General features: G+C 43.2%; 2 protein-coding genes across 5 annotated transcripts in view; one reads left to right on the top strand and one right to left on the bottom strand.

Moving 5' to 3' along the window:
• nphp1 (nephronophthisis 1) overlaps nucleotides 1-14,060 on the top strand; it is a 36,403-nt gene extending 22,343 nt beyond the window's left edge. Inside the window, exons 2-22 of one of the 4 annotated variants that reach the window (XM_054798377.1) lie at nucleotides 877-1,018; nucleotides 3,878-4,895; nucleotides 5,134-5,195; nucleotides 5,273-5,333; nucleotides 5,489-5,628; nucleotides 5,707-5,899; nucleotides 6,227-6,328; nucleotides 6,645-6,757; nucleotides 6,837-6,885; nucleotides 6,988-7,075; nucleotides 7,240-7,334; nucleotides 8,226-8,354; nucleotides 8,431-8,505; nucleotides 8,636-8,746; nucleotides 8,820-8,902; nucleotides 10,196-10,272; nucleotides 10,370-10,469; nucleotides 10,546-10,658; nucleotides 10,733-10,806; nucleotides 12,722-12,766; nucleotides 12,921-14,060. In XM_054798377.1, the coding sequence (XP_054654352.1) occupies nucleotides 4,827-4,895; nucleotides 5,134-5,195; nucleotides 5,273-5,333; nucleotides 5,489-5,628; nucleotides 5,707-5,899; nucleotides 6,227-6,328; nucleotides 6,645-6,757; nucleotides 6,837-6,885; nucleotides 6,988-7,075; nucleotides 7,240-7,334; nucleotides 8,226-8,354; nucleotides 8,431-8,505; nucleotides 8,636-8,746; nucleotides 8,820-8,902; nucleotides 10,196-10,272; nucleotides 10,370-10,469; nucleotides 10,546-10,658; nucleotides 10,733-10,806; nucleotides 12,722-12,766; nucleotides 12,921-13,193 (2,052 nt within the window). In that variant the 5' untranslated portion in view covers nucleotides 877-1,018; nucleotides 3,878-4,826 and the 3' untranslated portion in view covers nucleotides 13,194-14,060. Of the gene's footprint in view, nucleotides 1-876; nucleotides 1,019-3,877; nucleotides 4,896-5,133; nucleotides 5,196-5,272; nucleotides 5,334-5,488; nucleotides 5,629-5,706; nucleotides 5,900-6,226; nucleotides 6,329-6,644; nucleotides 6,758-6,836; nucleotides 6,886-6,987; nucleotides 7,076-7,239; nucleotides 7,335-8,225; nucleotides 8,355-8,430; nucleotides 8,506-8,578; nucleotides 8,747-8,819; nucleotides 8,903-10,195; nucleotides 10,273-10,369; nucleotides 10,470-10,545; nucleotides 10,659-10,732; nucleotides 10,807-12,721; nucleotides 12,767-12,843 lie in introns of all 4 variants that reach the window. The other 3 variants (XM_054798374.1, XM_054798378.1, XM_054798376.1) reach the window with 3 other exon arrangements.
• zgc:65997 (uncharacterized protein LOC794398 homolog) lies at nucleotides 80-4,751 on the bottom strand. The gene is made up of 4 exons (XM_054798381.1): nucleotides 3,837-4,751; nucleotides 3,531-3,708; nucleotides 1,151-1,245; nucleotides 80-1,060 (listed from the first exon to the last, which is right to left on the bottom strand). Exons 1-4 carry the CDS (start codon nucleotides 4,161-4,163, stop codon nucleotides 869-871), a joined length of 792 nt encoding a protein of 263 aa, XP_054654356.1. The 5' UTR covers nucleotides 4,164-4,751; the 3' UTR covers nucleotides 80-868.
• Nucleotides 14,061-16,146: the final 2,086 nt, after the last annotated feature.

The following is a 16,146-nucleotide window of genomic DNA, read 5'->3' as shown; positions in this document are numbered from 1 at the left end:
CAAGACACAACAAGCACAGATTGATAAAGCAAGACAGAGCCTTGTCAACGTTTTGCTGTCATTTGTTTTACTTCTGCAACTATAAAACATAGTCTTGAGTCCCAGCTTGCAATAGTACAATTTTGGACATATAAAGTACAAAATCTCCCTAAAAGGCGACATTTCCGATTGAAATTGATGGAAATGAATGCTTATTTTACTTGGACTATAGCATTGTGCTTACTCAGCCGACAAGAGCAATTTTAAAGCGTGGTTTTGGCGTCATCTGGTGGTATATTATGGTACATACAGTGCAACAAAAACAACAGTTAACCAGCTCGCCACTGGATTTACATAGAAAGTGAACTTTCTAAGCATATTTTAAGGAAATAATATATATAAAAAAGGTAAAATTGTCAAATAAATACAGTAGCTACAATAAATACAGCGGTATCAAGGATATAGAGTATAGCTTTAATAGAAAATGTGACCGTTAACCTGTCCAGTTCAATTTAGAAATAAAACTGTTAGGCCGTGGGGGAATATAGAGTGTACAGTTTACAGGAATTTACAGTTACAACTTAGAAATTACTCTAATGAAGAATAAAAATAAAATACAAACGTAATAATGAAATAATGACAATTGACTCAGCAACGCCCAATACTTTAATGCATTTTAAATAGACCAGATTGTGTGTATACAGTTCATGAATAACTTTCAACCAAACCATAATAGACCACATGTTTAGTTAAAATAATGCCAAAGACCTTTGTTTAATGGCACTTCCAAAAATCCTCACCTACACAGCACGAACTTTTCATTCACTATCTTATTATCAAGTCTATAAAATGCAAAGAGATTATTTATGAGGTTTGTTTGTATTTTTTCCTACCAAGGCAGCTGAGCGCCATCCCAGCTGTAGGCATTCCCCGTCTTGTCAAAATCCAGCGTCTCTATGATGCTCATCAGACAGCTGACGGAGTGTTCAGTGCTGAACAGCCTTTCCTTGGGGACGTTCCTGTGATACGGCCGTGACAGGTCTGTGTCCACGGTCCCTGGGTGCAAAGAAACACACACCACCTAGGAGCAAACACAACAAAAACATTACAGCCAACCGCTCTAAGCATCTGCATCGACGCAAACTCCACAAATAAAGATACTTAAACTTACCTTGGGTCGACTGCGGCCCAGTTCTATGGAAAGATTCCTTGTAGCCATGTTGAGAGCTGCTTTGGACATTCTGTAGCTGTACCAACCACCAAGACCTGACAGGAAATGAAGGTTTACAAACAGGTCAAGGTATGACGTATGTCAGCTACACCTACTATAATAAACATGCAGTGGATCCTCTCAGGTCTAATATCCATGAAGCTGACCAAAATAATTTATGAATAAAAATATATTTTTGGTATTTTATATCTTTTGGTGGTTTTGTGATGTCACCACAGGATGCCGCTAGTGTCAGCAAAGAAGGAAATTGTGACGACAACCATTGAATAGGAAAGTCAACTTATTGAAACCTATTAAAGTAATAATAAAAGCAATAAAAAGAAATAAATGTACAAAAATATATAGGTGGACACCAGAGGTCAGGGCTGCCGTCAAGCTGAAGAAGGAGTCCTATCGAGCATGGATGGCTTGTGGGACTCCTGAAGCAGCTGACGGGTACCGGCAGGCCAAGCGGCACGCGGCTTCGGCGGTGATCAAGGCAAAAACTCGGGTGTGGGAGGAGTTCGGTGAGGCCATGGAACACGACTTTCGGTCGGCCTCGAAGAGGTTCTGGCAAACCGTCCGGCGCCTCAGAAAGGGGAAGCAGTGCCCGGTCCACACTGTTTACAGTGGGGACGGGAGCCTGCTGACCTCGACTGAGGATATAGTTGGGCGGTGGAAGGAATACTTTGAGGCCCTTCTCAATCCCACTGACATACCTTCCCTAGAGGAAGCAGAGACTGAGGATACGAACGCGGACAGTTCCATCACCGTGGCTGAGGTATCTGGGGTAGTCAAAATGCTCCCCAGTGGCAAAGCTCCGGGGGTGGACGAGTTTCGCCCTGAATTCCTCAAGGCTTTGGATGTTGCGGGACTGTCTTGGCTGACACGTCTCTTCAACATTGCGTGGAAGTCGGGAACAGTACCTCTGGATTGGCAGACTGGGGTGGTGGTCCCCCTTTTCAAGAAGGGTGACCGGAGGGTGTGTTCCAACTATAGGGGGATCACACTCCTCAGCCTCCCTGGGAAAGTCTATTCCAGGGTGCTGGAGAGAAGGGTACGACCGTTAATCGAACCTCGGCTACAGGAGGTGCAATGTGGTTTTCGTCCTGGTCGCGGAACACTGGACCAGCTCTACACCCTTGCAAGGGTCCTGGAGGGTACTTGGGAGTTTGCCCAACCGGTCTACATGTGCTTTGTGGACCTGGAAAAGGCATTCGACCGTGTCCCTCGCGGTGTCCTGTGGGGGGTGCTCCGGGAGTATGGGATTGGTGGCGCGCTACTACGTGCCATTCAGTCCTTGTACAACCGGAGCAGGAGCCTGGTTCGCATTGCCAGTAGTAAGTCAAGCCTGTTTCCGGTGAACGTTGGCCTCCGCCAAGGCTGCCCTTTGTCACCGATTCTGTTCATAATTTTCATGGACAGAATTTCTAGGCGCAGCCAAGGTGTCGAGGGAGTCCAGTTCGGGGACACTAGGATCTCATCTCTGCTATTTGCAGACGATGTGGTCCTGATGGCCTCATCGAGCTGTGACCTGCAGCGTTTACTGGGACGGTTTGCATCTGAGTGTGAAGCTTCTGGGATGAGACTCAGCACCTCCAAACCCGAGGCCATGGTTCTCAGTCGGAAAAGGGTGGATTGCTCCCTCCGGGTTGGGAATGAGGTCCTGCCCCAGGTGGAGGAGTTCAAGTATCTCGGGGTCTTGTTCACGAGTGAGGGAAGGTTGGAGCGTGAGGTCGATAGGCGGATCGGCGCAGCGTCTGCAGTAATGCGGTCGCTGTACCGGACCGTCGTGGTGAAGAGAGAGTTGAGCCGGAAGGCAAAGCTCTCAATTTACCGATCGATCTATGTTCCCACCCTCACCTATGGTCATGAGCTTTGGGTCATGACCGAAAGAACGAGATCGCGGATACAAGCAGCTGAAATGAGTTTTCTTCGTAGGGTAGCGGGACTCACCCTAAGAGACAGGGTGAGGAGCTCGGTTATCCGAGAGGAGCTCAGAGTAGAGCCGCTGCTCCTTCACATCGAGAGGAGCCAGCTGAGGTGGCTCGGGCATCTAGTCCGGATGCCTCCCGGACGCCTCCCTGGTGAGGTGTTTTGGGCATGCCCAGCCGGGAGAAGGCCCCGGGGAAGACCTAGGACACGCTGGAGGGATTATGTCTCACAGCTGGCCTGGGAACGCCTCGGTGTCCTCCCGGTGGAGCTGGAGGAGGTGGTCGGGGACCGGGAAGTCTGGGCTTCCCTACTGAGACTGCTGCCCCCGCGACCCGGACCCGGATAAGCGGAGGAAAATGGAATGGAATGGAAAAAAAATATATAGACATGATTATCTGCTGCTTACCATTGTCGCCAATGGAGCCCACTTTAGCGGTGATATTGACGATGATGCCGCTGTGCTGCTTGGCCCTTTCGGATGACTGCTGACCAAAGCCGCCAATTCCCTTTTGTAGAAGGGGTGCAAAATACTTGGCCATGACCAGCGGACCCACTGTGTTGGTCGTCAGGGTGGAAATGATGCCCTAAAGCAGAAAAATGTCCACAAATATATAAAGATGTTGATTTAGAAGACAACTTGATGTTCAAACCGACAAACGTGAACGCCGACTTCATAAACATGATTTTAATGAACGTACGGTTGGTGTTATACCTGTGCAGAAACGTCTCTCAAGCTAGTCTCTCCTTTACCAGAAGGGTGCAGCAAAGCCGAGGAGTTGACCAACAAGTCAAGCCGACCAAAGCTCTTCTTCACCCGCTCGGCAGCTTCCCAGATGTCCTCTTCCCGGTTCACGTCCAGCCTGAGAACCGTCAACCTGTCCGGGTTCTGCCCGGCGAGGCCCAGCAACTCCACCGCCGCGTCTGGATTCCGACATGTCGCTATGACAGTCGAGGGGTTTTTGTTTTTTAATATATGTTTGCAAAATTGGAACCCCAGTCCACGGCTGGCACCTTGTATGAGTGCTATGGGCGCCGCCATGACACATGGATGACGTCACGCCAGGCCGAAGCTCGTACATTACAGTGTTTGTTGCATTCGAGGTCTACTAAATTGGTGGGATATCTGTAGAACTTGTCCGAAAATTGTGTTCTACGAGCACGAGTCATTATGTCCTTAAACGCAAACGAAGGTTTACTTTAAATGATCATTCAAGTACAAATAAACAATTCCGTGTCTATATATTTTTGCACTGGATTGTAACAATGGGCACGTGAAGACAACATGTTTCACAACATCCAAAATACACCCTTTGTATGTCGTTATTGGAGGTGTTTAGACAATGTTTCTATTAGTTATTGATCTAGAGGGTTAAAAAGACACAAGCGCAAATAAACAAAAAACACAACAACCGTCTCGCCAATGTCGTGTATTTCATTTTTATGGCTGTGTTGGTTATTCGGAAAGAAACTGCAATAAATGACTATTTCACACATTAAGCGTATATTATGCAAAGAGCAATCGTATACCTGTACAAATTCGATGAAAAATATCACCACAGTACTCGTTTGACCACTACCCCGGAAGTAGAGCCTAGTTGCCTAGTGACCAGCAGACCAATGAACATGCAGCGTCATCTTGCTAGCTTGTTTGAACGAGCTACTTGCTAACAAACTTACTGATGACCGACCAGGGGCGTATAAAATGCCGCTGCCAAAACGAACTGGACCCCTGCAGCAGGTCCACAGAGAGGTGGACGACATTAGAAGAAAGGTTTGTGATAGAAAACGTCATTAGTTTTTGTGACGATAAATCCGACGAATTGTAGCATGTTAGTCACAAGCTAGCTTTATGTCAGTAACCCAACATAACATTGGGAATAACATCACCTTCTGGGTCTGTATTGTAGTTGTTGAAGTTACACATTTCGGTAGGGCACCGATGATAAAAGCATTTAGATTGTGTATTATCATTTACACTCAAATGTTTCCTCTGTGTTTTTCGTACCAAGTTGGATAGTCTGTTGAAAGATGTTCAGAGTAAAGCTGAAAGCAAAGAAGAGGCCTTTCGGAGGTAAGTGCCACACAATATACACCAGCACTGTCATTTCTAGCTATGACAGGAGTCTAAAAGTGTCATATTCCAAACAGATGCCAAGAACTTCAGACATCAGCAGAGAAGACCCTCAATGATCTGACAAAACTGACTAAGGTATGACGTTCAGGGTCATTTTTACTCCAATCTCAATTCTGAGCAAGAAAATCGGGAGATTCATATTTTTTGCAGTCCTACTATAGACTATAGACAAGTATGTCTGCCTAATTGACTTTCCGCAAGTAGTAGCTGGAGTTGGGTGTTGCTTTCAGGCCGATGAGCTGGCTCCAGTGGGAAACTACGATCAGAGGAAACTGGAAGAGGAAGGACGACTGCAGAACATCCTGGAGCAGATGAACAAGCTCTCTCTGGAGCTGTCGCCACCAGGACCAAGCTTTGAGCCACCAAGAGGGTCTGTCAGCTTACTGAGAAGCATCACATTAGAGGCACTGTCACTGAAGTCAATAAAATGGGTTTGATCCATCCACAGTGACAAGCTGAAAGACAAAAACAGCGAAAAAAGTCTTGAAGACAGCGATGACGACAACAGCGATGAAGATGTCGACAACAAATGCTGCGGAGATGAGAGTCAAGCTCCCAAACCGTCCTCTCTGTCGGAGCCTTGCATCTACATGGCGCTCAGTGATTTCAAAGGGGACCAGGAAGGAGATCTGTCTGTTCAGGTGAGCTGTTCAGTCAGCATCAACCGGATGAACTCCAAGTATGTTTTGATTTTTCTTTGTCTTTTTGTGCGATGCCACCACAGATGCATATCAGTGATGGCAAAGAGGAAAAGTGCGACGATAACCACAGAGCCAGAAATTGTGACATACTGCGAGCATAGGAACGGTTTTGTTGAATAACATCAAGCTTTACTATTTCGGCAGTGCCGATAAAACACGACTAGGTGGTGGTATTGCTCTACAAACCGTTACGCGTCTGTCAGACAGTTTCACAACCAACATCCATTTCATTATTTTAAACATCTTGCTTTTTTTGTTTTTTTACAGAAGGGGGAAAGATTGAATATCATCCGGAAGACGAGCGATGGATGGTGGCTGGCTGAGGACTCTAAAGGCAACAGAGGAGTGGTGCCGAGGACCTACCTGAAGGTGCGCAAGCATAATACATGTGACTACACTGCAGTAGGCTGCACTAGCTGTATTGCGCATTTTCACCATCACGTGAAAATACAGTAGATCCCTGCCATTTTTATGATGTTCCAAGACCCCACACAAATGGAGAAAAACTGCAAAGAATGGACACACCCATTAAAAAGGGGATCTGTGTATTAAAAACACCTCTCAGTGCGATGCAGTGCAGCTCCACCCTCCTTACGATACTTTTGGGTCTCCGTGTAAGTGTACCTAATAAAGTGTCTGTGAGCGTATTCTGCTATACTGTGGCGTACGTTGGTGTCAACTACAGATTGGTTCCAATATCAGCGACAAAGACAAGGACGAAGAAGAAGAGGAGGAGGAGTCTGAAGAGGATGAGGAGGAAGGTGATTCCGAAGAGCTGGATGATGAAGAGAAGCACAGGTAGTGTTGAATGTTTAAAGTAAAAATGATGTTTTCTTATTAATAAAAAAGATTTTGTAACTTCTTGTCCTTTTCACAGTGATGCTACGCATTCCAACTGGTCCACTTTCAGAAAAGCTCTGACAGAGGTACAACTACCCCATAAACTACCCAACGCAGAGCTCTATAAGGCGCACTGTATGTTCTAATGCTTTGTGTGTTCTGCATGTGTTTGTGTGTGCGTGTGATAGATTGATGCTACAGATGTGCTCTCCGCCATGGGGGCCATACCGTCTGGGTTTAGACCATCGACTCTCAATAAGCTGCTGGTGGAGGAAGGTTAGCAGTGAGGAAAAAGCTGACGTGTTGACACTAATAACTGATAATTTTTAAGGCTTTTTACAAAACATAACAAAATATAAAAATATCAAGGGGGGAGAGGGTACTCTTCTGACCCAGAGCAACCACAGTTATGAAAAAGTGTGATGAATGTGATGTTGTAGATGCCAAATACAAAGGAAGTTTTCAAATGCAGCCCCAGCTCAGCCAGTCACAGCTCTCCTTCAACGACCTCTTCTTGGAACCTGACACTGGCAGGGTAAGGCGCTTTAGGTCAGTGACCTCCACCAGGGAAGTTGTTTTATGTTTGTGTTCTACTTCATGTCTTAAGGTTTTTGACTGACTGAGGACGAACGATCTTTCAGATATGATTTACATCACATTTGCAAGCAAATTACAGACGGAGTTGATCAGATATACAGTGGCCGGGTGCGTGGTCCATAAAAGCAAACGACCGCCGGGGTCTCCCTCCTGATGTTGTTTTTAAAAAAAAAAAAAAATTAAGTGTTATGAATGGCCAGCATCCAGCAGCTTTATCTACAATACCAGATGGAGGTTACCTAAAACTGAAAAATAATGTGTATTCCAGAGTTATACAAAAAGACCTGTTTCAGAGACCACAAAATGGGTCAATAATTTAAAGCTTTCCTGCAGAAATGGAGGTTGATCAACCCTTGACAGTTGGTGCAGCTAATTCCTACTAGAGTACTTACTACCTCCTCTGTCTGCATAAAAACAGCGTTCGGAACACACTGTTGTACCCTTGTTTTTTCTCCAGGGAAAGTGTTCTAAAACTTTTGACTGATAGTGTACCTCTGCATGCGTTTTAAAATGTGCTGTTACTGTACAGTTGTTTGCATTGAATTCATTAGCGGTGTTAAAGCTGCCTGAGCAGTTGGCTTAGTGCTATTACAACATTGGTTCTGTTGCTGCTGTGTTGTGCAATATAATTTTTAATGCAGGACTATGGGGTCAAAGACAACAACATTTTCCAGTCCACTTTCTCATCCACTCCAAATCTGTAAAGTACAAAGAAAAGAACCTGTTATATGTGGGAGTTGTCACATGTCTTTCCAATTAACACCACATCCTCTTTATGGTTTAGATAAATGGCCTCTCATTGAATTTTGGTCACTTCCTGTTTCCGTAGGTCCGCTCACGACACGTTAAGACATGCGTTTGTTTCACTCTGTGGAGCTGCAAGAGGATTCCCACTCCCGGAGTCGGAGTCCAGGTCCTCAGCAGACACATACGCCTCTGCGCCTATGATGGAACTCAGGTGGATTCCTTTCCAGGCGTTTGTTGTGACCATCCTGTGCTTGAATGTCTAGAATATGACTTTTGGTGTGCCGTAGGTGCTGAGTAACATCCACACGGTGCGGGTCAGCTACAATACCAAGAGCCCCAAGACCTGGACATTCTCACCCCGGGTACGAGGACACCGCTGAGCCCCGCCGAGCTCTTTAGCATCCCGTAGATTGTAGAAGTGTGTTTATTTTGCAGACGTCTGGGCTTCTTGGTAGACTCACACGAGCCAAACCCCCAATATGTTTGTCCCAGACGGTAGGCGTCCTGCCCACTCTGCTCAACGGCGACTGCTTCCTGCGCTGCAACTCCGACAGTCCTGACCTCGGCATCCTCTTTGAACTCGGAGTCACCTTCATACGCAATGTGAGGACTGACAGCGAGAGAGCAGAGCGGACAATTAGAGGCGACATTTAAGGAGAGCTTTGCTGTGTTTTAGTCTACGGGAGAGCGTGGCGATCTGAGCTGTGGCTGGGCTTTCCTCAAACTGATCGACGCTGCTGGAAATCAAATACCTAACAGGTAAAGTACACACACGGGACACATGAACCACCTCCATCATCAAGTCTGTCCTTCAGAGAGTAGGAGCATACAGTAGCACTGAGGGCCACGTACAGACAAGTTCAGGCATACAGCGGTGTGGAAAAGTCTTTGCCCCCTTCCTGATTTCTTTTCTTTTTTTTTTTTTGCATGTTTGTCACACTTAAATGTTTCAGATCACCAAACAAATTTCAATATTAGTCAATCACAACACAACTGAACACAAAAAGCAGTTTTTAAATGAAACGTTCTAAACCTACATTGCCCTGTGTAAAAAAGCGATTGCCCCCTAAACCGAATAACTGGCTGGGCCACCCTTAGCAGCAAAAACTGCAATCAAACGTTGATGTGATAACTTGCAATGAGTCTCTTACAGCGCTGTGGGGGAATTTTGGCCCACTCATCTTTGTAGAATTGTTGTAATTCAGCCGCAATGGAGGGTTTTCAAGCATGATGCGCCTCTTTAAGTTCATGCCACAGCCTCTCAATTGGATTCAGGTCAGGACTTTGACTAGGCCACTCCAAAGTCTTCATTTAGTTTTTTTTCAGCCATTCAGAGGTGGACTTGCTGGTGTGTTTTGGATCATTGTCCTGCTGCAGAACCCAAGTTGGTTTCAGCTTGAGGTCACGAACAGATGGCCGGACATTCTCCTTCAGGATTTTTTGGTAGACATCAGAATTCATGGTTTCATTTATCACAGCAAGTCTTCCGGATCCTGAATCGACAAAATAGACCCAGACCATCACACGACCACCACCATATTTTACTGTTGGTATGATGTTCTTTCTCTGACATGCGGTGTTACTTTTACGCCAGATCTAATGGGACAAACACCTTCCAAAAAGTGCAGGGGCCATTTTATTACCATTCAAACCAATCAAAAATAGGTAAAAATAGGCCGAGCATTACTAATTATGAGAAAAAACAGCCTGCATCTTGGTGTTATAGGATGAACCTAAATAGGTATTAGTGTAACAAGCGGAAAGTGAAGGTGATGGAGTGGCCAAGTATGTCTCCTCCACGCCTGAAGGTCGAGGAGTGCAAGTTGTGTAACATCCAGCAGCTCCAAAAGTGATGTCATCATGGAGGAGTGGAAGAGGATTCCAGTAACAAACCTGTGCAGCCCTGGTCAATTCCATGCCCAAGAGGATTAAGGCAGTGGTGCTTCCTAAATATTCACACCAAGGACACAATTTGGATGTGTTCACTGTGAGGTGTACTCACTTTTGTCCGATGCTGTAAATCAGTTTTTTCACAACACACTGTGTGTGCAGGACGTATGAGCTTCCGGTCAGTGGTGGTACTCCCTATGAGAAGGACGTGAGGGTGGAGGCATCTCTTACTAAAGGATGTAAGAGCACCCCACCACATGGCTAGCGGACACATGGAGTCAGCAGGATAGGTATGTTTGTTTATCCAGTACCCCTCCTTTTCTTCTCCTCTTGTAGCTCCAGCAGGTGTTTTCCAGCAGATGCTTCAGGCCAGACGACAGCCCACACTCATCATCAAGCTACAGTCGCCCGGAAGCCGCACCAAAGCGAGTCTGAGGTGAGAAGATTTGTGCATCTGCACTCCTGGTTGAGAAAATGGTGTATTAAAAAAAAAAAGTGTGTTTTTCCCACAGTCTCCTCCCAGACACGCTGCTATACTGTCTGAGCTGCGTCCACTTGTTGGCGCTGTACAGACAGATACTGGCCGACGCCTTACTGGTGGACCGGGCCACCATGCAGAACGCAGGTGAGGTTGATCATGATGAGTGTTTCATCAGCTTGTCACGTTATAAGCGTCACGCTGCTCTTGATCTTGTTCAGATTTAATCTGCAGTCCTGTGCTTTCCACTTTCCCGACCCTTGTGGACCAACCCGACCTGCTGGATGCTGTCAGGGTAAGTGCAGGGACACACTCTTTGGTTCAAATCAGTTCTTTTTTTTTTTTTTTTTGATAGTCTCTCAGCATTGCAGCGATGTAAGACACTATATTTTGACGTGAAATTGTGTCAGCACTGTATTGTCAAAAGACAGGCTTTTATTATCCTGTTTTCTTAACTTTGGAGCCAGCCAAAGCCAACGCTGATGTTATGAAAAAGAGCACAGAGATTTTTTTTTTGTCACAGTTCTTGTTGCCATTTAAATTCTTGAAAAATGTAAATCAAATGTAAAAAATTATTTATATAAATAATACATAAAAAGTCACACAATTATACATTTTAATTAGGGATGTCCGATAATATCGGCCCACCGTTGGCATAAAAATGTCAATATTGGTATCAGGATTTTTCCCGATAATAAACATAATGCTGTATATAGGCCTATTTGCCGGCGCGCAAAAGACGATCTCATCAAACCGCCTCTCAAGCGTGTAAACAAACGTGGGTGGCTAGTAGCAAGCTATCTCGCTCCTTCCATCCATCCATTTGTATATCTTCACTAGTAGGAATGTTACAAATCCTGGAAGTAAGCGAAGGAAAAAGCCGACACTGTCTGTGTTTGCTCGATTAGGAGAATTAAAATTCTGCTTTTTCATATGATATCAGGTGTATTTTCATTCATATACATTTTTGTTTGGTAGATTACATTTCCTCTTCAATTTTGTATCGGATTTATACTGAGTGTTGGACCACCTCGACTCATACGAGTGCTTTGAAAGTTATGTCCAACTTTGAGCCTTTCAAACTCATGGTCGAAGCTTCAGGACGCTTGATTTTCTTGCCTGGACTTTTTGATAATCAAAAAAATGTAAATGGCTACTCTGTTGACCTTTAAACAAATGTCACAGCCTAAGCCTAATGGCAAGTATTTCTCAGTTGTACAATGTTGTCTACAGCCACGTCGACAAGCTAATTATTGCTGATGCCGTATTCATTAGCTTCACAACAGATACGTGCTATTTCACGACGGGAGGTATGTGATGTTTTCATATCAGTATCGGCTGATATTGGGATCGGAAATTGAGAGTTGGACAATATCGGCATGTCGGACATTCCTAATTTTAATATTTAATATTCAATTTTAAGATTTTTTTTCACTTTTTAAGATCGTAATGACAATTATTGTTTTTTGAAATAAATAATTTAACATTGTTATTTAATTATATTTGCAATTGATTTTTTACTTATTTGTTAAATCTATGAAAACCTACTTTCATTTCAAATAAAATACATATAGAGTGTTCCTTCGTTTATTTTTGTTTTACAGTGATTAAATATGTTGTAAGGCTTTTCTCAGACGGGCATTAACATTTTCTCACATTTCTCTCTTGTTTAAACACTCAAACAAGTTCATTTGAATTTTAATGATCAACCTACGAGGTCGGACACAAGAAACAATTCAGTGACTCACGTGTATTTCACTCCCCGTTCTGCTGTACTGTGGCGTTTTTGTATCCTTGTTAAAACATATTGCTCCTGTCCTCGTATTTTTCTCCTTCTCGTGCTCCTCTGCGACGGCGCCCTACAGCCGCAACTTCTACCCTCCTCCAAGTTTTTGTGCGATGGTTAGCATGCACCTCTGCCTTTTGGTGTGCGGCCGCAGGTGCCTTTGACGGTGGAGAACGTTTCGTCGACATTGTGGGTGTTGTCGGGGGTAAAACTTGAGACAAACATACAACACTTCGGAGTCACACTGCTAGCGATCGGACATTTATGTAAATTTGGCAAGCTGAACGCATTCTGTGCTGCACAGGAAGGCACGAAGGAGATTGATTGACAATGGTCTACAGTCCCTTAGCCAATCAGGACGCAGATCACAATGTGTGGGTGAAATCTATTTATATGACAAGTAAGTGTTAGTGTGCTCTTTCAGATGGCCTGGATGAATGCTGAAAGCAACATGAGCCGCGGACAGAAGGTCAGACTGTATTTTTGTATCATTATCATTATTATTATTATTATTATTATTATTATTATTGTATGCGTGTATTACAGGATGCAACCTGGAGGGCGCTCTCAGCACCAGCAACACAAAATCACCTTCTTACCTGCACTGTCTCCACCTGTCGCAGCGAGACGAGGCCTACTTGAAGCAGGAGTTCTTCAAAGTGTACATGGCGTCGGCGTACTCCCTCCTCAACTCACCCACGCTGCCGGCCTACCGCTGGGCCGACCCCGTCTCGGAAGAGTGGCGATCCCGGGTCATCTCCTCCACGCTGGAAGAGCTGAAGAACGCCAGCGGCCAATCGGGGAGCCAGGAGGCCTTCGCTGAGTCAGCGGCGCATCAGCAGCTGGCCTTTGACGTCGCAGAGATGACCTTTGACCTCCTGCAAGCGACACGGTAGAGGACGAGGACACTTTAAAAGACATTTATTGATATGGGGGACATGTTGAGTTTGAAAGCACATGTTCTGAATATGTTGTGTAATGGTTTTTATTAAAAACATGAACCAGCTGATATCCTGATTTCAGAGATTACCAGTACAGAAAATAAATATACGATGTGCAAAGCGATTTATAACGTGTATTATTAATTATAAAATAACATTTTTAAAATGCAGTGTTCCACTTGTCCGTTTTTTCTACTGTGGCTTTTTTTTAATGAAAAAACTAATTAGACTTAAAAAGATAAGTCAGTTATAAAATGTATGATTATTAATTACATACTATTTAAAAAAAATACAGTGTATAACGTTTTGTTTAGTTTTTTAAATAATAAAATTCGAATGAAAAATGTCATTCAAAAATAAAACTAACGTGATTTATAAAATATCATTTATTTCTTATTGGTAATGCATTTTAATAATGTAACACCTGCTGGCTAATTCTAGACAGCTCAAGGTAAGTCATTCATATTAATATAAAATTTTATTCTAACAAACCAATTTGTCCCCAATGAAGGAACAACATGCTGTTTTGTGCTGTTATTTTTTCTCAATCCTACCACTTGAAGTTGACGAGATATTTGGCTTTTATTCGTTATAAAAATGGGCCCAGCACTTAACTACAGGGTCACTCTTGACAGCCACTAGGGGGCAGATTCGTATGGTTTCTGGGTATGTTCCTATTCATTTCTTTGGCGGTTCAGCTTTAGCTTAGCGTTGACACACACTTTCTGGAGTTCACATTTCTAGTCGAGTGCCATGTTTGCTTACCTCGGTTGGAGTGTAAAATGTTTGTATTTCTGTTAAATAAAGTTTTTTTCAAGCCTGTCTTCAGAGCGGTCACTGAGCCGCATCCTTGGCCTCCACCCATTGGGTCAACATCACTGGTTCAAGTGTGCGAAGTGTAGCGTAGTGTAGAGTTACAAGCTATTTAAGGAGGTTTTCTGTGTTAATAATTAGTCTGTCAGTCTTTTTATAGGCCGCTATAAAAGAAGCGAGGCGGTGCACAGGTAGGACAGTCGAGTGGAATAGCTTCATATTGTTCACATTTGTCCGGTTTCTTAAAAGAAATTCTGCTAAATGTCATGCGGTTATTGTGACCATGGAAAACAATATAATCCGAAGGTGTAATTTTTAAAATTTTCATACACTTTTTTCCCCTAATGTATTTAAGGAAAACACAAGCTATATATCATAAACATTTTTTCCTTTTTTATAAGAAAATGTATTTGTATTAATAGGGAATATTTGTAATTAATTTCAATGTATTTGTACTTTGATTCAATTCTCGATTACATTATTTGATTTTTTAAAATAATTTTTCTCCTTTTTTTGCTCCATTTTTTTCAAAGAAAAGATGGAATAAATCTGACAATCTATTGGATAAAGAAATAAAAATGCGTTTTAACTTTTTTTGATATTTTACATGATCATTATTGTTTAATACAGATTTTAATGATACCCATTGGTGTTAAAATATTACATTATAAATATATTTCATATTTTCTTTACATTTTTTGGATGATTTTAATGATATCCATCAGTTATAATATTACAATATAAAAATATTTCATATTTATATTTTCTTTACATTTTTTAAAATACCTTTTTGACGATTTTTGTGGGTGCAATCCTGGAACCCTTATTTTCTAACGGTCATCAGGTCACAACCTACTTTTATTTAAATCATTTTTATTTGTACTTATTTTTTCATTATTTTTTTACACTTTTATTCAAGTCACTTTAATGCATTTTTTTTCTCTTTTTTCACTGGTTTAAAAGCTGATGATGATTATATTTATTAATTCATATATATTTGAACTAATATGCACCACAAATGAATTATATTTCACATTTATATTTTATTTCAATTGTATTAGATATTTTTTAATTTGACATTTACATGACTATTTTCGTCCCTTTCTGCTAAAACTGGGATAAATCCTCCAGTTCTCCTGCTTGATAGTTGGGCGTGCTGGGTCCACTTTGAACACCCACGATATGAGCATTTATTCTCTTGCTTTTTGCACGTTTGTCACAATGCCCATGTGCAAACAACATGTTCAACTCTCTCCAAAAGGCTGAGGGCGTGCACGCAAAAGGTTCAAGTGTGCATACACACACACTCACTCACTCACTCACCTGAAGCTTTCAGCGTTTGGGTGCTGTGTTTGCTGCCAAATAATAATAAAGGCCCATCCTGTATTTCCACATTCCAGCAGCCATTGCTGTGGTGATGCTGGTCCCCCGGCGACGACGGACACACAGTCGCCTTCTGTGGTTTGTGTCACAGGTCACTTGAGACATCGGAACATACCAGAGACAAAAGGAAAGACAATCAGTGAGGAAGACACATGTGCAGCTTTGGAAACATCCATTTTTGCCAGTACTCTTGTCTCTGCGGTGCGTTCGTGGTCATTGTGGGCTACTTAACAATGAGGGTGAAGTGAATGTGGGTCATTACAGCGGTTGAACACAGACAGAAGAAGGAGCTCTTTGTGGTCCGACTAGACCTTCTCAGCCTGTTCAACAGGAAGTGGCCACTTTGGAGCTGGAAAGACAATCCTATTAGCTGTAGGAGAACACACACATACAGGGGTGTGAAAAAGTGTTTCCCCGTTCCTGATTTCTTTTTTGCATGTTTGTCACTGCAATCAAGCGTTTGTGATAACTCGCAATGAGTCTCTTACAGCGCTGCGGAGGAATTTTAGCCCACTCATCTTTTTCGCACATGATGCGCCTTTTTAAGGTCATGCCACAGCATCTCAATAGGATTCAGGTCAGGACTTTGACTAGGCCACTCCAGTGTCTTCATTTTGTTTTTCTTCAGCCTTTCAGAGGTGGACTTGCTGGTGTTGGTTTGAGCTTGAGGTCACAAACAGATGGCCGGACATTCTCCTTGAGGATTTTTTGG

The sequence above is a fragment of the Dunckerocampus dactyliophorus genome, chromosome 14, assembly GCF_027744805.1.
Source record: "Dunckerocampus dactyliophorus isolate RoL2022-P2 chromosome 14, RoL_Ddac_1.1, whole genome shotgun sequence".
NCBI classification, from domain to species: Eukaryota; Metazoa; Chordata; class Actinopteri; order Syngnathiformes; family Syngnathidae; genus Dunckerocampus; species Dunckerocampus dactyliophorus.
Note: the sequence above shows the minus strand (reverse complement) of the source record. Positions and strands in the feature narration are given on the sequence as shown.

Coding starts and splice junctions, on each gene's coding strand:
- zgc:65997 (XM_054798381.1), bottom strand. CDS start 4,163: ATGGCGGCGCCCATAGCACTCATACAAGGTGCCAGCCGTGGACTGGGG. Junction 3,709..3,836: donor TGAGAGACGTTTCTGCACAG/GTATAACACCAA, acceptor TTTCTGCTTTAG/GGCATCATTTCCACCCTGAC. Junction 1,061..1,150: donor TGGGCCGCAGTCGACCCAAG/GTAAGTTTAAGT, acceptor GTTTGCTCCTAG/GTGGTGTGTGTTTCTTTGCA.